The 19,998-nt window shown below is 40.8% G+C and overlaps 1 protein-coding gene and 2 non-coding genes across 6 annotated transcripts in view; all 3 read right to left on the bottom strand.

The window, feature by feature from the left end:
• PPP2R5A (protein phosphatase 2 regulatory subunit B'alpha) overlaps nt 1-19,998 on the bottom strand; it is a 76,671-nt gene that overhangs the window by 33,876 nt on the left and 22,797 nt on the right. For 3 of the 4 annotated variants that reach the window (XM_070055257.1, XM_002717413.5, XM_070055259.1), the window contains exons 2-3: nt 5,236-5,432; nt 3-104 (exon numbers count right to left, since the gene is read on the bottom strand). In XM_070055257.1, the coding sequence (XP_069911358.1) occupies nt 3-104; nt 5,236-5,432 (299 nt within the window). The remainder of the gene's footprint in view (nt 1-2; nt 105-5,235; nt 5,433-19,998) is intronic. The other variant, XM_017347800.3, reaches the window with a different exon arrangement.
• LOC127483624 (small nucleolar RNA SNORA8) lies at nt 2,672-2,811 on the bottom strand. The gene has a single exon (XR_007910062.1). It is a non-coding gene; the product is annotated as a small nucleolar RNA SNORA8 (small nucleolar RNA).
• LOC127483628 (small nucleolar RNA SNORA21) lies at nt 17,222-17,352 on the bottom strand. Its single transcript, XR_007910066.1, has one exon. It is a non-coding gene; the product is annotated as a small nucleolar RNA SNORA21 (small nucleolar RNA).

Genomic DNA, 19,998 nt, shown 5'->3' with positions numbered 1-19,998 from the left:
ACTCGTATGTGAGGCCAAGAGGCCTCAAGCGTGGGTTCATCCTCCTCTGGATCAAAGTCTGGATTATCGCTCGGAGGAAGAGTACGAAAGATGTTAGCACTGATCTGTAAAGAGAGATAAATTCATATTTATATTCTTTGTTGTGTAATCAAATTCAATAATGTAAAATTAAATATTTTAAAAATCACTTCATTTAAGTAAGTTTAGTTCAAAATTTAGAAACCATCCAATTATGAAGAAGGCAGATGTTTGCTCTATTTTCTCTATCCGATAACTGACATCCTCAGACTCCAACCTCTTGAAGGTGACAGATTAGCTCTGAATTCCTCTTTATTAATTGTCCTCTCCAAGTTTTGCTTAAAAAGAAAGAGAGGCGTGGGGCCTTAGGGAAGAAAAGGGAATTTGGGGGACAAAAGGGTGAAGTTACTATTTCTTTTTTTTTTTTTTTTTGACAGGCAGAGTGGACAGTGAGAGAGACAGAGAGAAAGGTCTTCCTTTTGCTGTTGGTTCACCCTCCAATGGCCGACGCGGCCGGCGCACCACGCTGATCTGATGGCAGGAGCCAGGTACTTATCCTGGTCTCCCATGGGGTGCAGGGCCCAAGCACTTGGGCCATCTTCCACTGCACTCCCTGGCCACAGCAGAGAGCTGGCCTGGAAGAGGGGCAACCGGGACAGAATCTGGCGCCTCGACCAGGACTAGAACCCAGTGTGCCGGCACCGCAATTCGGAGGATTAGTCTAGTGAGCCGCGGCGCTGGCCTGAAGTTACTATTTCTAACTTGATTTTTTGGTCTTTCTGCAACTCTTCACATATTCAAACCCAGGCCACAGTCTAAACTTGCCTAAAACTCTAAAGCTCGGTAAAAATATCTCCATTCTTATATGCATAATGGTATTTCAAAAGGTATGTAAGATGCAATTATAAGCTTATTTTGGTGCAAAAATTTTTGAAAGCCATGCATATTTAGGAGTCTTCAAAAATGTTTACAGAAAATACTTGCTATAAAAAAGCTAAGCATGCATGTCAGAATTTTCTTCGCATCAACAGTGTTTTTCCATGAACTTTTTGAAGTCTCCTTATATATGCCACGTTAAGGGACAGGAAGGAAGGGGAAGAATGCCTTCACTGTCATAGACATCATACTTCACAATGATTTAATTTACTGTGTTACATCTACTGTGGGACTTTAAAAAAAACATAAGAATCTCTCTGATATCAGGAGTACTTTGAGAGTCTTTATTGTATATTCAACAAAATGTAGAACTTACAAATTTAGTCTTCACATTACCTGTCTCAGTACCAAGGTAATTCTAGTTAATATCCCTTTTCTTTAGTAAAGGATAGACTGTGATCACAACCCACAGTTCTTTTAAGAGTGTTGAAAAGGCTGACAGATCAAACAGTTTTAATAAGCATGCAAGACCAAACTATTGTGGGGTTGACTTAAGATAAAATACTCAAGAGTACAGATGAGACAAGTGATGCTTGATGGTGCAAGCAAATTTCCAACTACAAAACAGCATCTACGTTAGGCAAACATCTGCTAACAGTCACTTACTACAACCATAGCTTATAACCCAGAATTTGATCAGGTAGAACTCCAGGCCAGTACTTGAAAGAAAAAAACAAATCAGTTTGATGGGACATCAATTTCAGAGTAGAGAAAGCCAGAGAAAGATTTCAAAAAAAGAAATAAATGCTATTAAAAGGCATAATTTGCCCTTGAGATTGTACATATTGTTGTCAGTAGTGAAAGAAAAAGTGAACTTTGTAGTTGTATATAACAAATATTCAGAAGAGTTTCAAAGGACTAAAAGGATAAGTAAACTCTTAGAAATTTAGTACCTAGTGTACATACACACACACCTTTTTACTTTCCAGAATTTAAATATAAGCTAATTATAATACCTTTACAAATGTTAAAAATAAAGTATATATCGCTTCTCGGCCCTTTGGCTAAGATCAAGTGTAAAAATAAAGTATTGGCCGGCGCTGCGGCTCACTAGGCTAATCCTCCGCCTTGCGGCGCTGGCACACCGGGTTCTAGTCCCGGTCGGGGCGCCAGATTCTGTCCCGGTTGCCCCTCTTCCAGGCCAGCTCTCTGCTGTGGCCAGGGAGTGCAGTGGAGGATGGCCCAAGTGCTTGGGCCCTGCACCCCATGGGAGACCAGGATAAGTACCTGGCTCCTGCCATCGGATCAGCGTGGTGCGCCGGCCGCAGCGGCCATTGGAGGGTGAACCAACGGCAAAGGAAGACCTTTCTCTCTGTCTCTCTCTCTCTCTCACTGTCCACTCTGCCTGTCAAAATAAATAAATAAATAAATAAATAAATAAATAAATAAATAAAGTATCTACCCCAGGGTTCTCAGAACTCCTGAATATAGGAATGGGCATTTGGTATAGTGGTTAAGCTGCTGCTTGGGATGCCCACATCTTGTACCAAGGAGCCTGAGTTTTGAATCTCAGTTTTGCTCCCAACCCGAGATTTCTGCTAATGTGTACCCTGGATAGCAGCAGATCATTGCTCAAATAGTTGGGTCCCTGGGTCCTAACTTCAGCCTGGCCCAGCCCCAGCCCTCTGAGGTTTTTGGGGAGTGAATCAGCAGATGGGAGCTCTCTGTCTGTATCTCTTAAATAAATTAGGTTTTTGTTTTTTTTTTTTCCTACAAATACTACATCAACATAAATACCAAGCTTAATACACACAAAGCCAAGAAAACACAAAATGCCAGACATTGAATTTCTATTGCATTGTCCTTTGAATACCCCAGCAGGAATAAACTGCTGTATGCAGTTACCACACCAGTGCAGTTAAATAAAAAATTTTAAAACTTCCTGAATACAAAACCATTTGAAATCAGTAACAGTGGGAAATATTGCCCTTTCCCCAAATGTAAAAAAAAAAAGATACAACAAAATAAAACAAAAAACAAGAATTCCATCAAAATATAATATTTAGGGTAGGTACTGGGGGGCAGTAGGTTAATCTGCCACTTGGGACACCCATATCCCACACTGGAGTACCATTTTCAAGTTCTGTCTACTTCACTTCCCTTTCAGCTTTCTGCTAACATACCTGGGAAACTGCAGATGACTGACACCCACATGGGAGACTGGGATGGGGTTCCTGGCTGCTGGCTTCTGCATGGCCTGATTCTGGCTGTCCCAGAGTAAACCAACAAATGGAAAACCTTTCTCTTTTCTCTTTAGCTTCTCCCTGCTCTTCTGCCTTTTGAACATATAAGTAAATCTTTTTTAAAAATTTTCAAACTGTCACTTCTTTTTTACTTTCTGGGAGTTTACAAAGCCAATCTCATATTGGTTAATGTTATGTCTATAGCTAATTTTTAAAAAAATTTTCAGGAGTTTATTTCTATTTTCAAAAAATATACTCAAAATTTCCCAAGTCCCTTTAAAAATTTTTTTAAAAGATTTATTTCATTTATTTGAAAGGCAGAGTCAGAGAGAGAGAGGAAGAAATAATGATAGAGAGATCTTCCATTGGCTGGTTCACTCCCCAAATGGCTGCAATGGCCAGGGCTGGGCCAAGCCAAAGCCAGGAGTTTCTTCCAGGTCTCCCATGTGGGTGCGGGGCCCAAGGATCTGGGCCATCTTCCACTGCTTTCCCAGGCACATTAGCAGAGAGCCGGATCAGAAGTGGAGCAGCTGGGATTCAAACTAGCACCCATAAGCGATGCCAACATTGCTACACCAAAGTGCTAAGCTTCCTTTTGACAGTTCTTCCAGTACAGTGAGATAAAAGAAAAGCCAGCCAGTATTTTAGGGCCAAGTTTATCTTTGCTCCTTCCCATTTTGCTCTTTCCTCAGAAAATATACAAGGCCAGGAGAAAGAAATGAAGGAGACTATGGATTATACTTTATATTGGCTTCCCTATGCTGGTATAAATTAAAATAATGTATTAAGTGACTCCTTAATCATTCCAGTTGAATTTTTGTATTTTGTTAGTATGAAATAAACAAAAATCTCATTTGCTAAACAAATTTCAACTGTATGATAGAAAATAACATTCAATTACATCCTTAATAACCTTCAATAAAGTTGACAGTAATTAACTTTTTATACCAGATACTCCAAACATCTATTTGTACAGTTTGAATATCCCTTATCCAAACTGCTTAGAAATAGACGTGCTTTAGATTTAGGATTTTTTTCATATTTTAGAATATTTGTACATAAAAAATGAGATATCTTGGGGATGAACCTGAGTATAAACGTGAAATTCATTTATGTTTTATATAAACCTTAAATGCATAGCCTAAGGAATTTTATACAGGATTTTCAGTGTGCCTATATTTTGACTGTGACCCACTTGAGTTTGGAATGTTTTGGAATGTTCCACCGTGTCATCATGACAGTACTCAAAAAGTTTTCAAATTTGGAGCATTTCAGAGTTTGGATCTCATATTAGGGAAACCTAACCTGTTATTATTTAATTTTAACGGTTCTCAGTCTCAATTACAGTACCATAGTCTGCAAATATGACATTAAAATGTTCTAAATAGGAACTTCTTACACCTGACTCCCTTAGCTACTTTTTTTTAAACATTTATTTTTATTTATTTAAAAGACAGAGTTACAGAGAGACATAGAGCCAGAAAGAGAGAGAGAAGTCTTCCATTCTGCTGGTTCACTCCAAATGACCTCAAGGGCCAGAGCTGAGCTGAGCCAAAGCCAGGAGCCAGGAGCTTCTTCCAAGTCTCCCATGTGAGGGCAGGGGCCCAATGAGTTGGGCCATCTTCTACTGCTTTCCCAGGCCATAGCAGAGAGCTATGGAACAGCCAGGACTCCAATTAGCGCCCATACAGGATGCCAGCACTGCAGGTGGTAGCTTTACCTGCTATGCCACAGCGCTAGCCCCAGCTACTTCTTAAATTGGAAACCCCCAGAGTTTTTCCCAGAACTATCATTTCCACTTAAAAATTCTCTCTCAGTGACTATTCTATTCACTCCCATGATATTAATTACCAACCCATATAATCTGAAGTATATATCTTTCCCCTAAGCTCCAGCTCTGTACTGTGTAATATGGGAACCACTAGCCATTGGCTATTGGATTCTCAAACTCTTGCTAAGCAATGAAAGCATCAGTGGAACTGATGATAACCTTTCATGTGAGCTGTTATACTATTATATATTAACAGTCTTATTAATTCATAATTACACCTCAAATATTACTTGACTTTGTAGGAGAAACATAAATCCAGAAGCTTACCATTTTTACTATAGCAGAGTATGCTGATTCAACAAGTACACCACGATTAGTGGAAACATACTCAACCAATTCATTCAACGTTGCTCTTTTAATTTCTTTGCTCCTCAAGTCTGAAACAGAGTCCATGAAATCGAATAGTACACAACACTGCTGCAACTTCTGACAAAAAAGCTCTTGCTGTTCATTTGAAGTGGCATCTATAAAAAAAAAACATAAAAATAATTTACTCAGAAGTTACCTTTATTTAGTAACTTTTCATAAGTTATTTATACACAAAAAATAAAACTTCAGAAGTCTAGTGACAATGTACCCATCTAACACTGTTATTTAGGGACTTACAGTAGACTCTTCAAATTATATCATTCAATGCTATTAAAATAGTCTAAACTATCTGGAATCTATCTTGTTCTTCTAATTTCCACTGCTCTCATCATCCCTAACTGTCTTAATTGTCCCTTTTGCCTGGTCCCATGACCACTACCTCTCCTGATTTATCCTATCCTCCAAACTATTTAAAAAGCTGAAGTCTTGCTAAAATGAGAATCAACAGAATCATATTAGATCTTCTCAATGATCCTTCAATAATTAGAGACTGAAGTTCAAACTCCTCTGAACTGTACACACAAGTGTAGCTGCTACTGTCGTGAGTCCCTTCTGAGTTCATCCCAGCATGCTTCTCACCCTGGTTAACCTGTACTCCCTGCAATTCTCTGAAGATCGTACATTGTTTCCTCTGCATAAAATATGCCCTTCTGCCCACAGTGCCACCCTGGGAACTCATTTATCACATTGCAGGGAAAGTCCCTTCTTAGAAATTTTTGTTTTGGTCCTGAAACTACATTGGCTGGTTAATCCACTTCTGCCCAAATGTATTTTAGGCACATAGCTCTATTTAGTATTTATTGTGCTACATGCCATTTATATTTCACATATCTGATAAACCATGAGACTCTGAAAAATAGGAACCAAGTGTTACTTATCTAATTCACATCCCCCCCACCCCCCTTCTCTCTTTACTTAACCAGAGCCTGGCTCACAACAGGCATTCAACAAATGCTTTACCTTCTTGTTTCCACCATACAAAAATAAATAAATAACAAAACTTCAAATTTGAACTTTTCAAATCCATAAACTAGGACCTTCAATTAGGTCAATTACTTAAGTTTCTTGAACTACTGATATTTTTAAAGTCACAATGATATTTAGTTCATAATCTGCTCATAAACTATTCCATTTTTTAAAAAGATTTATTTATTTTAAAGACAGAGTTACAGAGAGATAGAGAGAGAGAGAGGTCTTCCCTCTGCTGGTTCACCCCTCAAATGGTCGCAATGGCCGGAGCTGAGCTAACTGGAAGCCAGGAGCCAGGAGCTTCTTCCCGGTCTCCCATGTCTCCCAAGGACTCATACTCTGCTGCTTTCCCAAGCCCATTAGCAGGAAGCTGGATCAGAAGTGGAGTAGCAAGGACTCGAACCAGCACCCATATGGGATGCCAGCACTGCAGACAAGGGCTTTAACCCGCTGTGCCACAGCATCAGCCCTTATTGTTCCATTTAAAACCAGTACCTACTTTATATAAAGATACAGGTAGAAATCTACAGAAACATAACCGGGGCTGGTGGTGTGGCACAATGATGCTGGTTTCAGTTCCGACTGCTCCAACGCCAATCCAGCTCTCTAATGCTCTTGGGAAAGCAGCAGAAGATAGCCCAAGGACTTGGGCCCCTGCACCCATGTGGGAAACCTGAAAGAAGCTCCTGGCTCCTGGCTTTGGCTCCTGTCTCTGCTGCAGCCATTTGGGGAGTGAACCAGAGGAAGGAAGATCTGTCTGTCTCTCTATATATAATTCTGACTTTCAGATAAGTAAATAAGTATTTTTAAAAGTTGTTTTAAAAAATGACAACCTACCCAAGGAGGCCTGTGCTCATATTTCTCTGGTGCAGAAAACTACTAAAGTTACTCTGCAACTATTTAAGTTGCTGTCCTTAAAAAGCTGATTTAGTTAAGCTATTCCTTAAATGTAACAGTTCAAATATTCTATGCCCCTTCACTGATAGATGACAAATACAGTATATTTTCATTGGTCAACTCTACCGATAATTTAAAACATAAGTTTTACAGTAAAACATATATTGAAATATTGTAAAGGGCAGTAAAATTCACATGAATTTTGAAATAAAAATATGAAGACTCTAAATAAGTTCTTATTTGTGACTATGCAGTAAAAACTTCTTGTTTAACATTTTGTTCCAGAATCATTAATAGTTCTCTGTGCTACACAAAGCTGAGGTCTACAATTCTAAGATCAGTATTCAGAATCTACATAACATTGGCAGATATGACATTTTTTACTATGATTCTGGCTAAGTTTTTGATTTAGGGTCACCTTCTATGGAACTGTTCTGAAGTAGGAACATTTTGATATATCTTTTCTTTTAAAAAGACTATTAAACTTTAAGCTTTTTAAAAAAGATTTATTTGAAAAGCAGAGTTGGTGAGAGGAAGAGACAGAGATCTTCCATCTGCTAGTTCACTCCCCAAATGACTGCATGGCCAAGCTGAAGCCAGGAGCATCATTGTTCAGGTCTCCCATGTGAGTACTGGCCGTCGTTTGCTGCTTGGCCCATCTGCTGCTTTCTCAGGTACATTGGTGGAAGCTGGATTGGAAGTGGATGAGCTGGGACTCAAACCAGCACCAATACGGGATGCTAGCATTGCAGACAGCAGCTCAATCTGCTATGCCAAAATGCTGCCCCGTGCTGCTGTTTTTAATATCAACTAATGTGTTAAACAATTATCTGTAAATTAAATTTCATTCTATTGGGGATGTGAATGAAACACCATGTAATAAACACACTATGTCATGTGTTCACTATTCTAGTTCCCACTCAAAAGACAATCAAGTCACTCTAAGCAGAATCTGCTTGTTCTCTGCTAATCTGTGTCTTGAATGGTTTTTCTTAAATCTTCTGAATTTCCCCCCAATTTAAAGGTGAAATAATTATATGCATTTAACTTTACTTAATAAATGATGTTCCCTAATACTGGTACTAGTTGATTTCAATCAATAACTAGATGTCTGCTTAAAACTGATACTGAGTTTGAAATAACCACAAGATGTACACCTTTGTTTTTTGTAAGCTTCCTAATCATGCTATACTTATCAGATTGAATATGTATTATATACTAGAGACAATGGTGATTATTCAGGCTGTAAGAATCCTTCTCAGTTTCTATTGAACAGAAAATCCTCATAGTCCTCTCACTTAATCATCTTTATTTCTAAACACAACTATACCCTTACTATCCACCTCCATTTTATATTTATTATAAGACAATAAACCTATACTGTATCTTCATAATTGATATAATCATAAAAATAATGACAATTTGGGGAAACAAATGCCATAACTTGAGAGGCCAACTCAGTGCTAATAAAGTTTTAAAACTTTGTATCGTTTTTCACCATAATGCTAAAAGTAATAGAAACTTACACAGTACCCCACTTTAATATGTGATTACTTTTATGTCCAGTCCTATTCTCTTCTTCCTCCTACTTCCTCTAATGGGAAACCAGTTCTCTTCCTGTTCTCTAAAGGTTATGTCTTTGTTCCAAATCTTTTCTCTACCTGAAAGATTTTACCAGATTTCCTCCCCCATCTTTCCAAATCCTACACATCCTTGAAAAATAAACTTAAGTACCACATTTTCCATAAAACTTCCCTTAGGTAGTAAGGGTACAATAATCTCTCCTTTTCTGCATATCTATAGTATTACTCACAACCTCGATTATATAGTTAAGTATGTGTTTTTTTAAAACTAGAAATCTTTTATTTAAGTATACAAACTTCATGCATTTCATATATACAGATTTAGGAACATAGTGATTCTTCCCAGCCTACCCTCCCTTCTCATCCACACTCCCACCCTTCTTCCTCCTCCCTCTCCTATTCCCATTCTTATTTTTTACAAAGATCTAATTTCAGTTAACTTTATATACATATATATATATATATATATATTTTTTTTTTGACAGGCAGAGTGGATAGTGAGAGAGAGAGAGACAGAGAGAAAGGTCTTCCTTTTGCCATTGGTTCACCCTCCAATGGCTGCCACGGCTGGTGTGCTGCGGCTGGCGCACTGCGCTGATCCAATGGCAGGAGCCAGGTGCTTCTCCTGGTCTCCCATGGGGTGCAGGGCCCAAGTACTTGGGCCATCCTCCACTGCCTTCCTGGGCCACAGCAGAGAGCTGGCCTGGAAGAGGGGCAACTGGGAAAGAATCCGGTGCCCCGACCGGGACTAGAACCCGGTGTGCTGGCGCCGCTAGGTAGAGGATTAGCCTATTGAGCCATGGCACCGTCCACTTTATATACATATTAACTCTACCCTAAGTAAAGAGTTCAACAAATAGTGTAAAAAAAATTGTTCCTCAATAGCCAAGACAAGGCTGTTCAAAATCATTACATCTCAAAGTGCCAATATCACTTCAACAAATTACTTTTTTTTAAAAGATTTATTTATTTATTTGAAGGCACAGTTACAGAGAAGCAGAGAGACATCTTCCATCCACTGGTTCACTCTCCAGATGGCAGCAACATCAGGAGCTGCACCAATCCGGAGCCAGGAGCCAGGAGCTTCTTCCAGGTCTCCCATGTGGGTGCAGGGGCCCAAGCACTTAGGCCATCTTCTACTCCTTTCTCAGGCAATAGCAGAGAGCTGGATCAGAAGAGGAGCAGCCAGGACTGGAACCAGTACCCATATAGGATGCTGGCATGGCAGGTGGCAACTTTACCCGCTATGCCACAGCACCGGCCCCTAGATTACCTTTTAGGCACTCTTTTAGTTAAAATGGATCAAGGAGAACATATGGTAATTGTCTTTTGGGGATTGGCTTGTTTCACTAAGTATAATGGTTTCCAGTTGCATCCATTTTGTTGCAAACAACAGGATTTCATTTTTTTAAATGCTGTGTAGTATTCCATGGTGTACATAGGCCATAGTTTCTTTATCTAATTTTCAGTTGTCATACACCTTATGTTAGCTATTGTGAATTAAGCTGCAATAAACATGGAGGTACAGATTACTCTTTTATATGCTGATTTCATTTCTCTTGGGTAAATTCCCAGGAGTGAGATGGCTGGGTCATTTGGTAGGTCTATTTTCAGATTTCTGAAGTATCTCCACACTGTCTTTCACAGTGGCTATACCAGTTTATATTCCCACCAACAATGTATCAGGGTACTTTTATCTCCACATCCTCTCCAGCATTTGTTGTTTGTTGATTTCTGAATGAAAGGCATTCTAACTGGAGTGGGGTGAAACCTCGTTGTGGTTTTGATTTGCAGTTCCCTGATGGTAAGAGATCCTGAGCATTTTTTCATGTGTCTACTGGCTATTTGAATTTCCTCTTTTGAAAAATGCCTGTTCAAGTGTTTGACCATTTCTTCACTGGATTGTTTGTTTTGTTGATGCTGAGTTTCTTCAGCTTTTCAGATTCTGGATATTAATCCTTTATCAGCTGCACAGTTTGCAAATGTTTTCTTCTATTCTGTCAGCTGCCTCTTTGCTGAGTTTTTCTTTTGCAGTGCAGAAACTTCTCAATTTTGGTTTTGACTGCCTATGCTTCTGGGGTAAGTATGTGTTATCTTTAGGGTTATAATCAACAAATGTTTCTTTTATCTACTCATCAATCAAGGGCCAGGATAATTCACTTAGCAGGCCTTCCCTTTCATTTCTTTTATACCTACAATAAGGTATGCAAGGAGGGGCCAGTGCTGTAAGTAGCAAGTAAAGCCACTGCCTGCAGTTCTGGCATGCCAAATGGGCACCGGTTCAAAACCTTGGGCCCCTCCACGTGGGAGACCTGGAATAAGCTCCTGGCTCCTGGTCAGTGCAGCTCCAGCTGTTGTGGCCAACTGGGGAGTAAACCACAGGATGGAAGCCTTCTCTGCCTCTCCTCTCTCTGTGTAATTCTGACTTTCAAATAAATAAATAAATCTTTAAAAAATCTTAAAAAAAAGGCATACAAGAAATTGACAAATATTGGTTTGATGCTTAAAAAATTCTGAGTTTGAAGATTAAAAGTTATGCACTAAAATACAGGCCATTATTGAACAAGACATTCAAATAGTCAAAAATTATGGCTATGTTTAAGATAATAATGACCACTTTTATCAATACCTAACTTCATGGCAAAATTAAATAATATAATTACCATGACAGTAAATGTGTATTGTTTTTAAAGATTTATTTATTTATTTGAAAGAGTTACAGAGAGAAAGAGGCAGAGGCAGAGAGAAATGTCTCCCAATCCACTGGTTCACTCCACAAATGCCCGCAAGGGCCAGGACTGGGCCAGGCAGAAGCCAGGAGCTTCATTCAGGACTTCCATCTGGGTGCAAGTGCCCAAGTACTTGGACCATCTTCTGTTTTCCCAGAGAGTGCATTAGCAAGGAGCTGGATTGGAAGTGGAATGGCTGGGAATCGAGCCAGTACCCATATGGGATGCTAGCACTGCAGGCAGTCACTTTAACCACTACACCACAGTGCCAGCCCTGAATGCATAGTGGAATACAAGTGGAAGGCATTCTTTTTTCTTACATCACAGGCTAGTAGCCTGAAGCTAACATGACAGAAGACACAAACTGATTTTCAGATTAGCAAATGATAGGATTAAGAACACATTACATATTAAAAAAAGGAAATCTCTCCTTCTGAACATCTAACTCTTGCATCTTCCCCAGAAAGAAATTTGTTTTTTATAACAATCTCTCTTCAGTAAACCATTTCTTAACCTCAAGATTTATTTGAATTTGTTACTGTTTTTGTCTCCTAGAAATATTCTCTCCCAGCAATACCTAATGCTTGAGTCAGACAGATCACATGTAAATTTTCTCAAACATTAGAAAATTTAGAAAGCAGTTAACATTTCAATTACCTTTGCTCTGGGTTAAAACAGAAGTTTCCAATTCTCAATTATTTTAAGTACTATTGAATAGAAAATCCTTCTTATCTAACTCTTTGCATAATTATGTACATATAATATATTGAGCTATCTGCTGTACTATGTAATAAAATATAGTACTATCACATTAGTACACATTAGTACAACCTTTATGCCAAAGACAATTTAAGTGTGTTATATGTACTAATTTAACTTTCTTATAATCACTTGAAGCAAATTCTGAAAGAGATGATTCCTTGCTAAAAACAGAATATAAAAAGACAGTGTTATAAAGCAAAAATGGTATTGCTGTTTACCATAAACTACGGATCTTCATGATGTTTGTGGAAAATGAGAAAACTATGTGGATTTCAAAAATAAAAAAATTCTACACAAAAAGGCATGAGCCAAAATAGGGGAATTAAATAAAAGTCTACAGGAGCTCAACAATTTTAGTCATGTATTCATTCTCCAGGTGGGGTGGGGGGTGGGGCACAAAAAATACAAACAGGTTCTCTAAAGAATTTGAATAGTCACAGAGGAAGATACACACATTACAACTTTTAACTAGTTCCCTACCCAATTAGTCTAAGCTAAACCCATTAATAAACCCTAACTGTTTTTTAAAGATTTATTTATTTATTTGAGAAGCAGAGTTAGAGAGAGAGAGAGAGAGAGAGAAAGAAGTCTTCCATCTGTTGGTTCACTCCCCAAATGGCTACAACTGAGCCGATCTGGAGCCAGGAACAAGGAGCCAAGAATTTCTTCTAGGTCTCCCATGTGGGTGCAGGGCTTCAAGCACTGGGGCGATCTTCCAATGTTTTCCCAGACCATTAGTAGAGAGCTGGATTCCAGGAGGAACAGCCAGAACATGAGCCAGTGCCCATATGGGATCTGGTGCCACAGGCAGAGGCTTAGAGCCTACTATGCCACAGCACTGGCCTCTCCTTTCTAATACTTAAATCTTGTTCATAGACTTTTTTTTTAAAGATTTTTTTTTAGATTTTGTATTTTTTTATTTGACAGGTAGTTAACAGAGAGAGAGAGAGAGAGAGAAAGAGAGAGAGAAAGGTCTTCCTTCTGTTGGTTCACTCCCCAAATGGCCACCATGGCCGGCGCTGCGCCAATCCGAAGCCAGGAGCCAGGTGCCTCCTCCCATGTGGGTGCAGGGTCCCAAGCACTTGGGCCATCCTCCACTGCCCTCCCAGGCCACAGCAGAGAGCTGGACTGGAAGAGGAGCAACTGGGACTAGAACCCGGCGCCCATATGGGATGCTGGCGCCGCAGGCGGAGGATTAGCCAAGTGAGCCACAGCACTGGGCCCTAAAGGTTTTAGTTACTGATTTGAGAGGTAGAGTTACAGACAGTGAGAGGGAGAGAAAGGTCTTCCTTCTGCTGGCTCACTCCCCAGATGGCCACAACGGCAGGAGCTGGGCCCATCTGAAGCCAGGAGCCAGGAGTTTCTTCTGGGTCTCCCACGTGGGTGCAGGGGCCCAAGGACTTGGGCCATCCTCTACTGCTTTCCCAGGCCATAGCAGAAAGCTGGATTGGAAGAGGGACAGCGGGGATTAGAACCAGCGCCCATATGGGATGCCAGCACTGCAGTCAGAGCATTAACCTACTGCGCCACGGCACTGCTCTGTTCATAGTTTTTTCTTTTCTTTTCTTTTCTTTTTTTTTTTTTGACAGGCAGAGTGGACAGTGAGAGAGAGAGAGACAGAGAGACACATCACCACGCTGATGCAAAGCCAGGAGCCAGGTGCTTCTCCTGGTCTCCATGCGGGTGCAGGGCACAAGCACTTGGGCCATCCTCCACTGCCCTCCCGGGCCACAGCAGAGAGCTGGACTGGAAGAGAAGCAACCAGGACAGAATCCAGGACTGAAACCCAGGGTGCCGGTGCTGTAGGTGGAGGATTAGCCTATTGAGCCGCGATGCCAGCCCCATTCAAAGACTTTTAACTTTTAGAACTTACAGGTTGCAGAACACTTAATTATGGTTCTAGAAATTGTTAACAATATTGAAAAAGTAAATACAAAAATGACAAAAGCTTAAGGTGAAAGGAGAAGAGGAGAAACTATGGAGCATTGCCTTTACTAATTCGTTTCTCATTATTACCCATTGTATCCCATGTTCCATTCACACTGACAGACTTCTACAAATGGCCCATGTGCAAATGCACTGAACAGAATGCACTCGCATTATAATTCTTCATTTCTTCAGAAGCAAATAATGACCGTGCCCATATGAACACCAACCAATGAGAAAATGCTGAGCCAAAGGATCTTAAGTGCACCAGGCACATTAAACATGGCCAAATCTCCTATTGTGGGATAGGGTATTTACAGAACTTGCCTTATTCTAATTCCATGTTTATCCAGTGGTTTGAATGTCCCTGCCAAAACTCAGCTGAAATTTAATCCCCACTGAGAGGTATTAAGACATGGGACTAGGAAGGACCTTTAAGAGGTGACTGGATCATGAGGATTTAATGCAGGTAAGGAGGCAGCTAGCAAGAAGGAGCCCAAGTTGCAAGCACTGCCTATACCACCCAAACTTTCTACCCTGCAGCTTCCATGAAATCACTGCCTAGAACTGGTACCAGCCAAAAATATCCAGCATGACTGCCAGCTGTGTCCCCAGGATATCCTTTATCTCATTGTGTTATAAGGTCATTATAACACAAATTACCATGGCTGACACTTCTGCTCCCATCATGCACTTGACACCATGATACTTCCAAGATTTCCAAAACAGGGAAAAGGAATTGGAGGTACTTCTTCCAGAAGACTAGCCCTCCTCACACTGTAAACTACTGAAACTTGGACAAAATATATGAAACAATTTTCAGATGTTGGGAAACAGGCAGTGCAGGGCTGATTCCTGAGGAATAAGAAGAGTGAGCCTCACAATCACAGCAGCTGTCTGTCTGGTAACACTTTCCAGATGGAGAAAACATAGGGAAGAAAAACCTCAAGAAAGCAAGCAGCCTTACTGAACTCAACAGGCAGAGATCAGAGATCAAAGATACTTGGGGGGCCGGCACTGTGGCGCAGCGGGTTAATGCCCTGACCTGAAGTGCTAGCATCCCATATGGGTGCCACTTCCCATCCAGCTCTCTGCTGTGGCCTGGGAAAGCAGTAGAAGATGGTCCAAGTCCTTGGGCCCCTGCACCCACATGGGAGACCTGGAAGAAGCTCCTGGCTTTGGATCGGCACAGCTCTGGCCATCGCGGCCAATTGGGGAGTGAACCAGTGGATGGAAGACGTCTCTCCCCCTCTCTCCCTCTCTCCCTCTCTCCCCTCTCTCTCTCCCTCTCCTCTCTCTGTATAACTCTGACTTTCAAATAAATAAATAAATCTTACAAAAAAAAAAAAGGATACTTGGGCAGCTGGAACTTGCATTGAATTTTACTGAAGAAAAATGTACAGAAAATGAAATTCCTATTTTTTCTATTTATACTGAGGAAATGATTTTAAAAATTCTATTTATACAATGAATACTTTTTTATTTTATTTATCTATTTATTTTACTTATTTGAGAGGTTAGAGTTACAGATAGAGAGAGGGAGAGACAAAGAGAAAGGTCTTCCATCGCTGGTTCACTCCCCAAATGGCCTCAACAGCTGGAGCTGCACCGATCCAAAGCTGGGAGCCAGAAGCTTCTTCTGGGTCTCCCACATGGGTTGGATCCAAGTACTTGGGCCATCTTCTACTGGTTTCCCAGGCCATAGCAGAGTGCTGGATTGGAAGTGGATCAGCCAAGACTTGAACTGGCACCCATGTGGGATTCTAGCACCACAGGCATAGCCCACTACACCACAGCACCAGCCCCAGTGAATACATTTTTAAAAATTTAAAAATTCTATTTACTTGATAGGCTCAGAGAAGAGAAAGATCTCCCATCCACTGGTTAACCCCTAAATATCCTCAGCAGTTGAAGCTAAGAGCAGAAATTCAAACCAGGTTTCCCACATGAATGGCAGGGCCCAAACACTTAAGCCACCACCTGCTACCTCCCAGGTTGCATATTTACAGGAAGCTAGAATCAAGAGTGGAGTCATGACTTGAACCCAGACACTCCAATATGGAATGTGGGTATCTTAACCACTAAGCCAAATGCCTGTGCAATGAATCAATTCTTTTAATACAAAAACCTTACGTTTCTGGCATAAAGCCAACTTAATCATGTCTGTATCTTCTTATTTATATATTTCTATATGCAATTTGTTTATATTTTGTATAATGTTTATTTATTTATTTTTATTTATTTATTTATTTATTTATTTATTTTTGACAGGCAGAGTGGACAGTGAGAGAGAGAGACAGAGAGAAAGGTCTTCCTTTGCCGTTGGTTCACCCTCCAATGGCCGCCGCGGCCAGTGCGCTGCGGCCGGCGCACCACGCTGATCTGAAGGCAGGAGCCAGGTGCTTCTCCTGGTCTCCCATGGGGTGCAGGGCCCAAGCACTTGGGCCATCCTCCACTGCACTCCCGGGCCACAGCAGAGAGCTGGCCTGGAAGAGGGGCAACCGGGACAGAATCTGGTGCCCCGACTGGGACTAGAACCAGGTGTGCCGGCGCCGCAAGGCGGAGGATTAGCCTATTGAGCCGCGGCGCTGGCCTATATTTTGTATAATGTTTTAAAATCAATGATCCTAAGAGATATTGGTCAGCAATTTTCCTTACTTTTAATGTTCTTATCAGGTTTTTTTTGTTTTGTTTTGTTTTTAAACATCTTCTCACTGGTAGCTTTGGGATCCACAAGGAGAGAAGGCCTACACTTCTGGGAATGGAGAGTCCCTACTTGCACTTCCAGGAACGAAAAGTCTTTGTCAAGGTCCCCACGGGTGCCTAAAGGTCAACCAATGAGGATCAGACCTGCCTCTCAACCTTTAACCCCCATGCCCTGTATCTATAAAAGGAGCCCTCCCAACCTTCCCCAGCCCTTCTACTGGGACCAACCTCACCCGGGAGCGGAATCCCAATAAAAGCTTGTGAATTAATTGATTCATCTGACTGGGAAGATTTGTTATGCACTGGACACCTTGCAGTTACATTACTGATTAAAGCAAAATAACACAATACAACTTCACCCAAAAGCAGTGTTTTGGCTCTGCCCCTTTTGGACGGCTCAATGGGTCATTAGCAAATGGTCCACTGAGTGCTTTTAAAAGGGGGAATCAGGGTTTTTAATTAGTATTCAATCAAATAGATATGACTACTCAGATTTTTTTTTTCTGTCAGTTTCAGAAAGCTGTTTATTTCAAGGGATTTTCCCATTTCCTCTACGTTTTCAAATTTATTGGCAGGATTATGTACCTGAAACCTGTGAAGTCCTAGATAAGAGTAATGAACTAATTATTACTACAAAGCAAGTTAAAATTGTAGCTCAAGGGCCAGCATTGTAGCACAGCAGGTAAAGCTACCACCTGCAGGGCTAGCATCTCATATGGGTGCTGATTTGTGTGTCCCAGCTGCTCCACTTTAGGTCTAGCTCCCCGCTAATGGCCTAGGAAAAGCATAGGAAGATGGTCCAACTGTTTGGGCCCCTGCCACACATGTGGGAGAGCTGGAAGAAGTTCCTGGCTCCTGGTTTCAGCCTGGTCCAGCCCTGGCTGGTGTGGTCATTGGGGAGTGAACAAGTGAATGGAAGAACTCTCTGTAACTCTGACTTTCGAATAAATAAATAGATCTTAGAAAAAAAAATTTAGTCAAGAGGGAGATCAATTTCCAGTAAGGCAAACTGAGAAGACTATAGAACTGCTCACCAGGGAGACTGATAAAATTTACATTTGAAACAATAAGTTAAAAGCCTCTGGAACTAGTCCACCCACCCCCAAAGAAACCTTTTATTTAATGAGTACAAATTTCATAAGTACTGCTTTAGGAATATAGTGATTCTTCCTACCATACCCATCTTCCCACCTATACTATCACCCATCATTCTCCTCCCTCTCCCCTTCCCAGTTCTATTCTCCATTAAGATTCATTTTCAATTAACTTTATACACAAAAGACCAACTCTATACTAAGTAAAGGTTTCAACAATTTGTGTGTACACACACACTGAGAACAAGTTTTACAGTTAATTCTCATAATGCAACTCATTGAGGACAGAAGTCCTACATGGGAAGTAAGTGCACAGTGACTCCTGTTGTTAATTTAACAATTGACACTCTTATGTACGAAGTCAGTGATCACCTGAGGCTCTTGACATGAGCTGCCAAGACTGTGGAAGCCTTTTGAATACAGTCTTTGTCAGTATTTAGACAGGGCCATAAGCGAATTGGAAGTTCTCTCTCTCTATATATATAATATATATATATATATTTAAATATTTATTTACTTGAAAGGCAGAGTTACAGTGAGGCAGGAAGTGGGGACCAGGGAGAGAGAAAGTCTTCCATCCTCTGGTTCACTACCCAAATGGCCACAACAGCTGGAGCTGGGTTGATCCGAAACCAGGAGCTTCTTTCTGGGTCTCCCATGTGGGTGCAGGGACCCAAGGACTTGGACCATCTTCTACTGCTTTCCCAGGCCACAGTAGAGAGCTGGATTTGAAGTGGAGCAACTGGTACCCAAAGTGGCACCCATATGGGATACAGGCACTGCAGGCAGCAGCTTTACCTACTATGCCATAGCGCTGGCCCCACAATATATTATTTAAAATGTTCAGTATAAGGTACACAAAGAAGTAGTTTCATAGGATCCATCAGTTGGAAAAAAAAAAAGGGAGACTGCAGAAACTACCTGTGAAGAGTGACCAAATGTTGGATTTAACAGAATGACTTCAAATTATTCATTATAAATATGTTTAAAGAACTAAAAAGAAAACCATGATTAAAGAGGTAAAGAAGAGTCTGGTAATATCACTTCAACTAGAGGAAGTCAATAAAGAGAATTTATGGAGCAGGCACTGTGGCACAGAGGGTTAAGCTGCCATCTGCAGTGTCAGCATGAGTGCCAGTTTGGGTTCTGCTTTGAGACTGTTCCACTTCCAATCCAGCTCCCTGCTAACGCACCTGGGAAAGACAGCAGATGATGACCCAGGTGCTTGGGCCCCTGCACCCACGTGGGAGACCCAGAAGACACTCTTGGCTGGTGGCTTCAGCCAGGCTCAACCCTAATCATTGTGGTCATCTAAGGAGTGAACCGGCAGGTATAAATATCTCTGTCTCTCCCTCTAACTCTTTCAAATAAGTAAATCTTTTAAAAATTTCACAAAAACAGAATCAAATAGAAATTCTGGAGTTAAAAAGTATAATAAAATGAAAAACTTTAAGGGACTCAACAAAAGATGTGAACTGGCCTCAGAAAGAACTAGGGAACTTGGAAATGTATCATCAATAAAATCATGCAGTCTGAAATACAGAAAGACAAAAGGATGATGACAAAAGGACAGAGCTTGAGAGACCTGTAAGACATCACCAAGTGTACCAATATAAGTATAATGGAAGTAATAGAAGAATAAAGGAACGGAAAAAAAATCTGAAAAATAATAATTGAAAACTTCCCAAATTTATAACACTAAGCCAGCATATTAGAAAGCTCAACAAACTCCAAGAAGGATTAATTCAGTGAGATCACAGAGGAGTGGATGCTGTGAACAGCAAGTTAAACCAAAGCTTGGAATGTTTGCATCCCATATCAGAGAGCTGTTTCAAGTCTCAGGTACTTCACTTCCTATACAGCTTCCTGATAACGGGCCTGGGAAGACACTGAATGATGGCCTAGGCACTTGGGTCCCTGCCATTTACATGGGAGACCTGCATGGAGTTCCAGCCTTCTCGTTTTGGCTTGGCCCAACCCAGGCTTCTAGTGAAC

The sequence above is a fragment of the Oryctolagus cuniculus genome, chromosome 13 (assembly GCF_964237555.1).
Source record: "Oryctolagus cuniculus chromosome 13, mOryCun1.1, whole genome shotgun sequence".
NCBI lineage: Eukaryota > Metazoa > Chordata > Mammalia > Lagomorpha > Leporidae > Oryctolagus > Oryctolagus cuniculus.
Note: the sequence above shows the minus strand (reverse complement) of the source record. Positions and strands in the feature narration are given on the sequence as shown.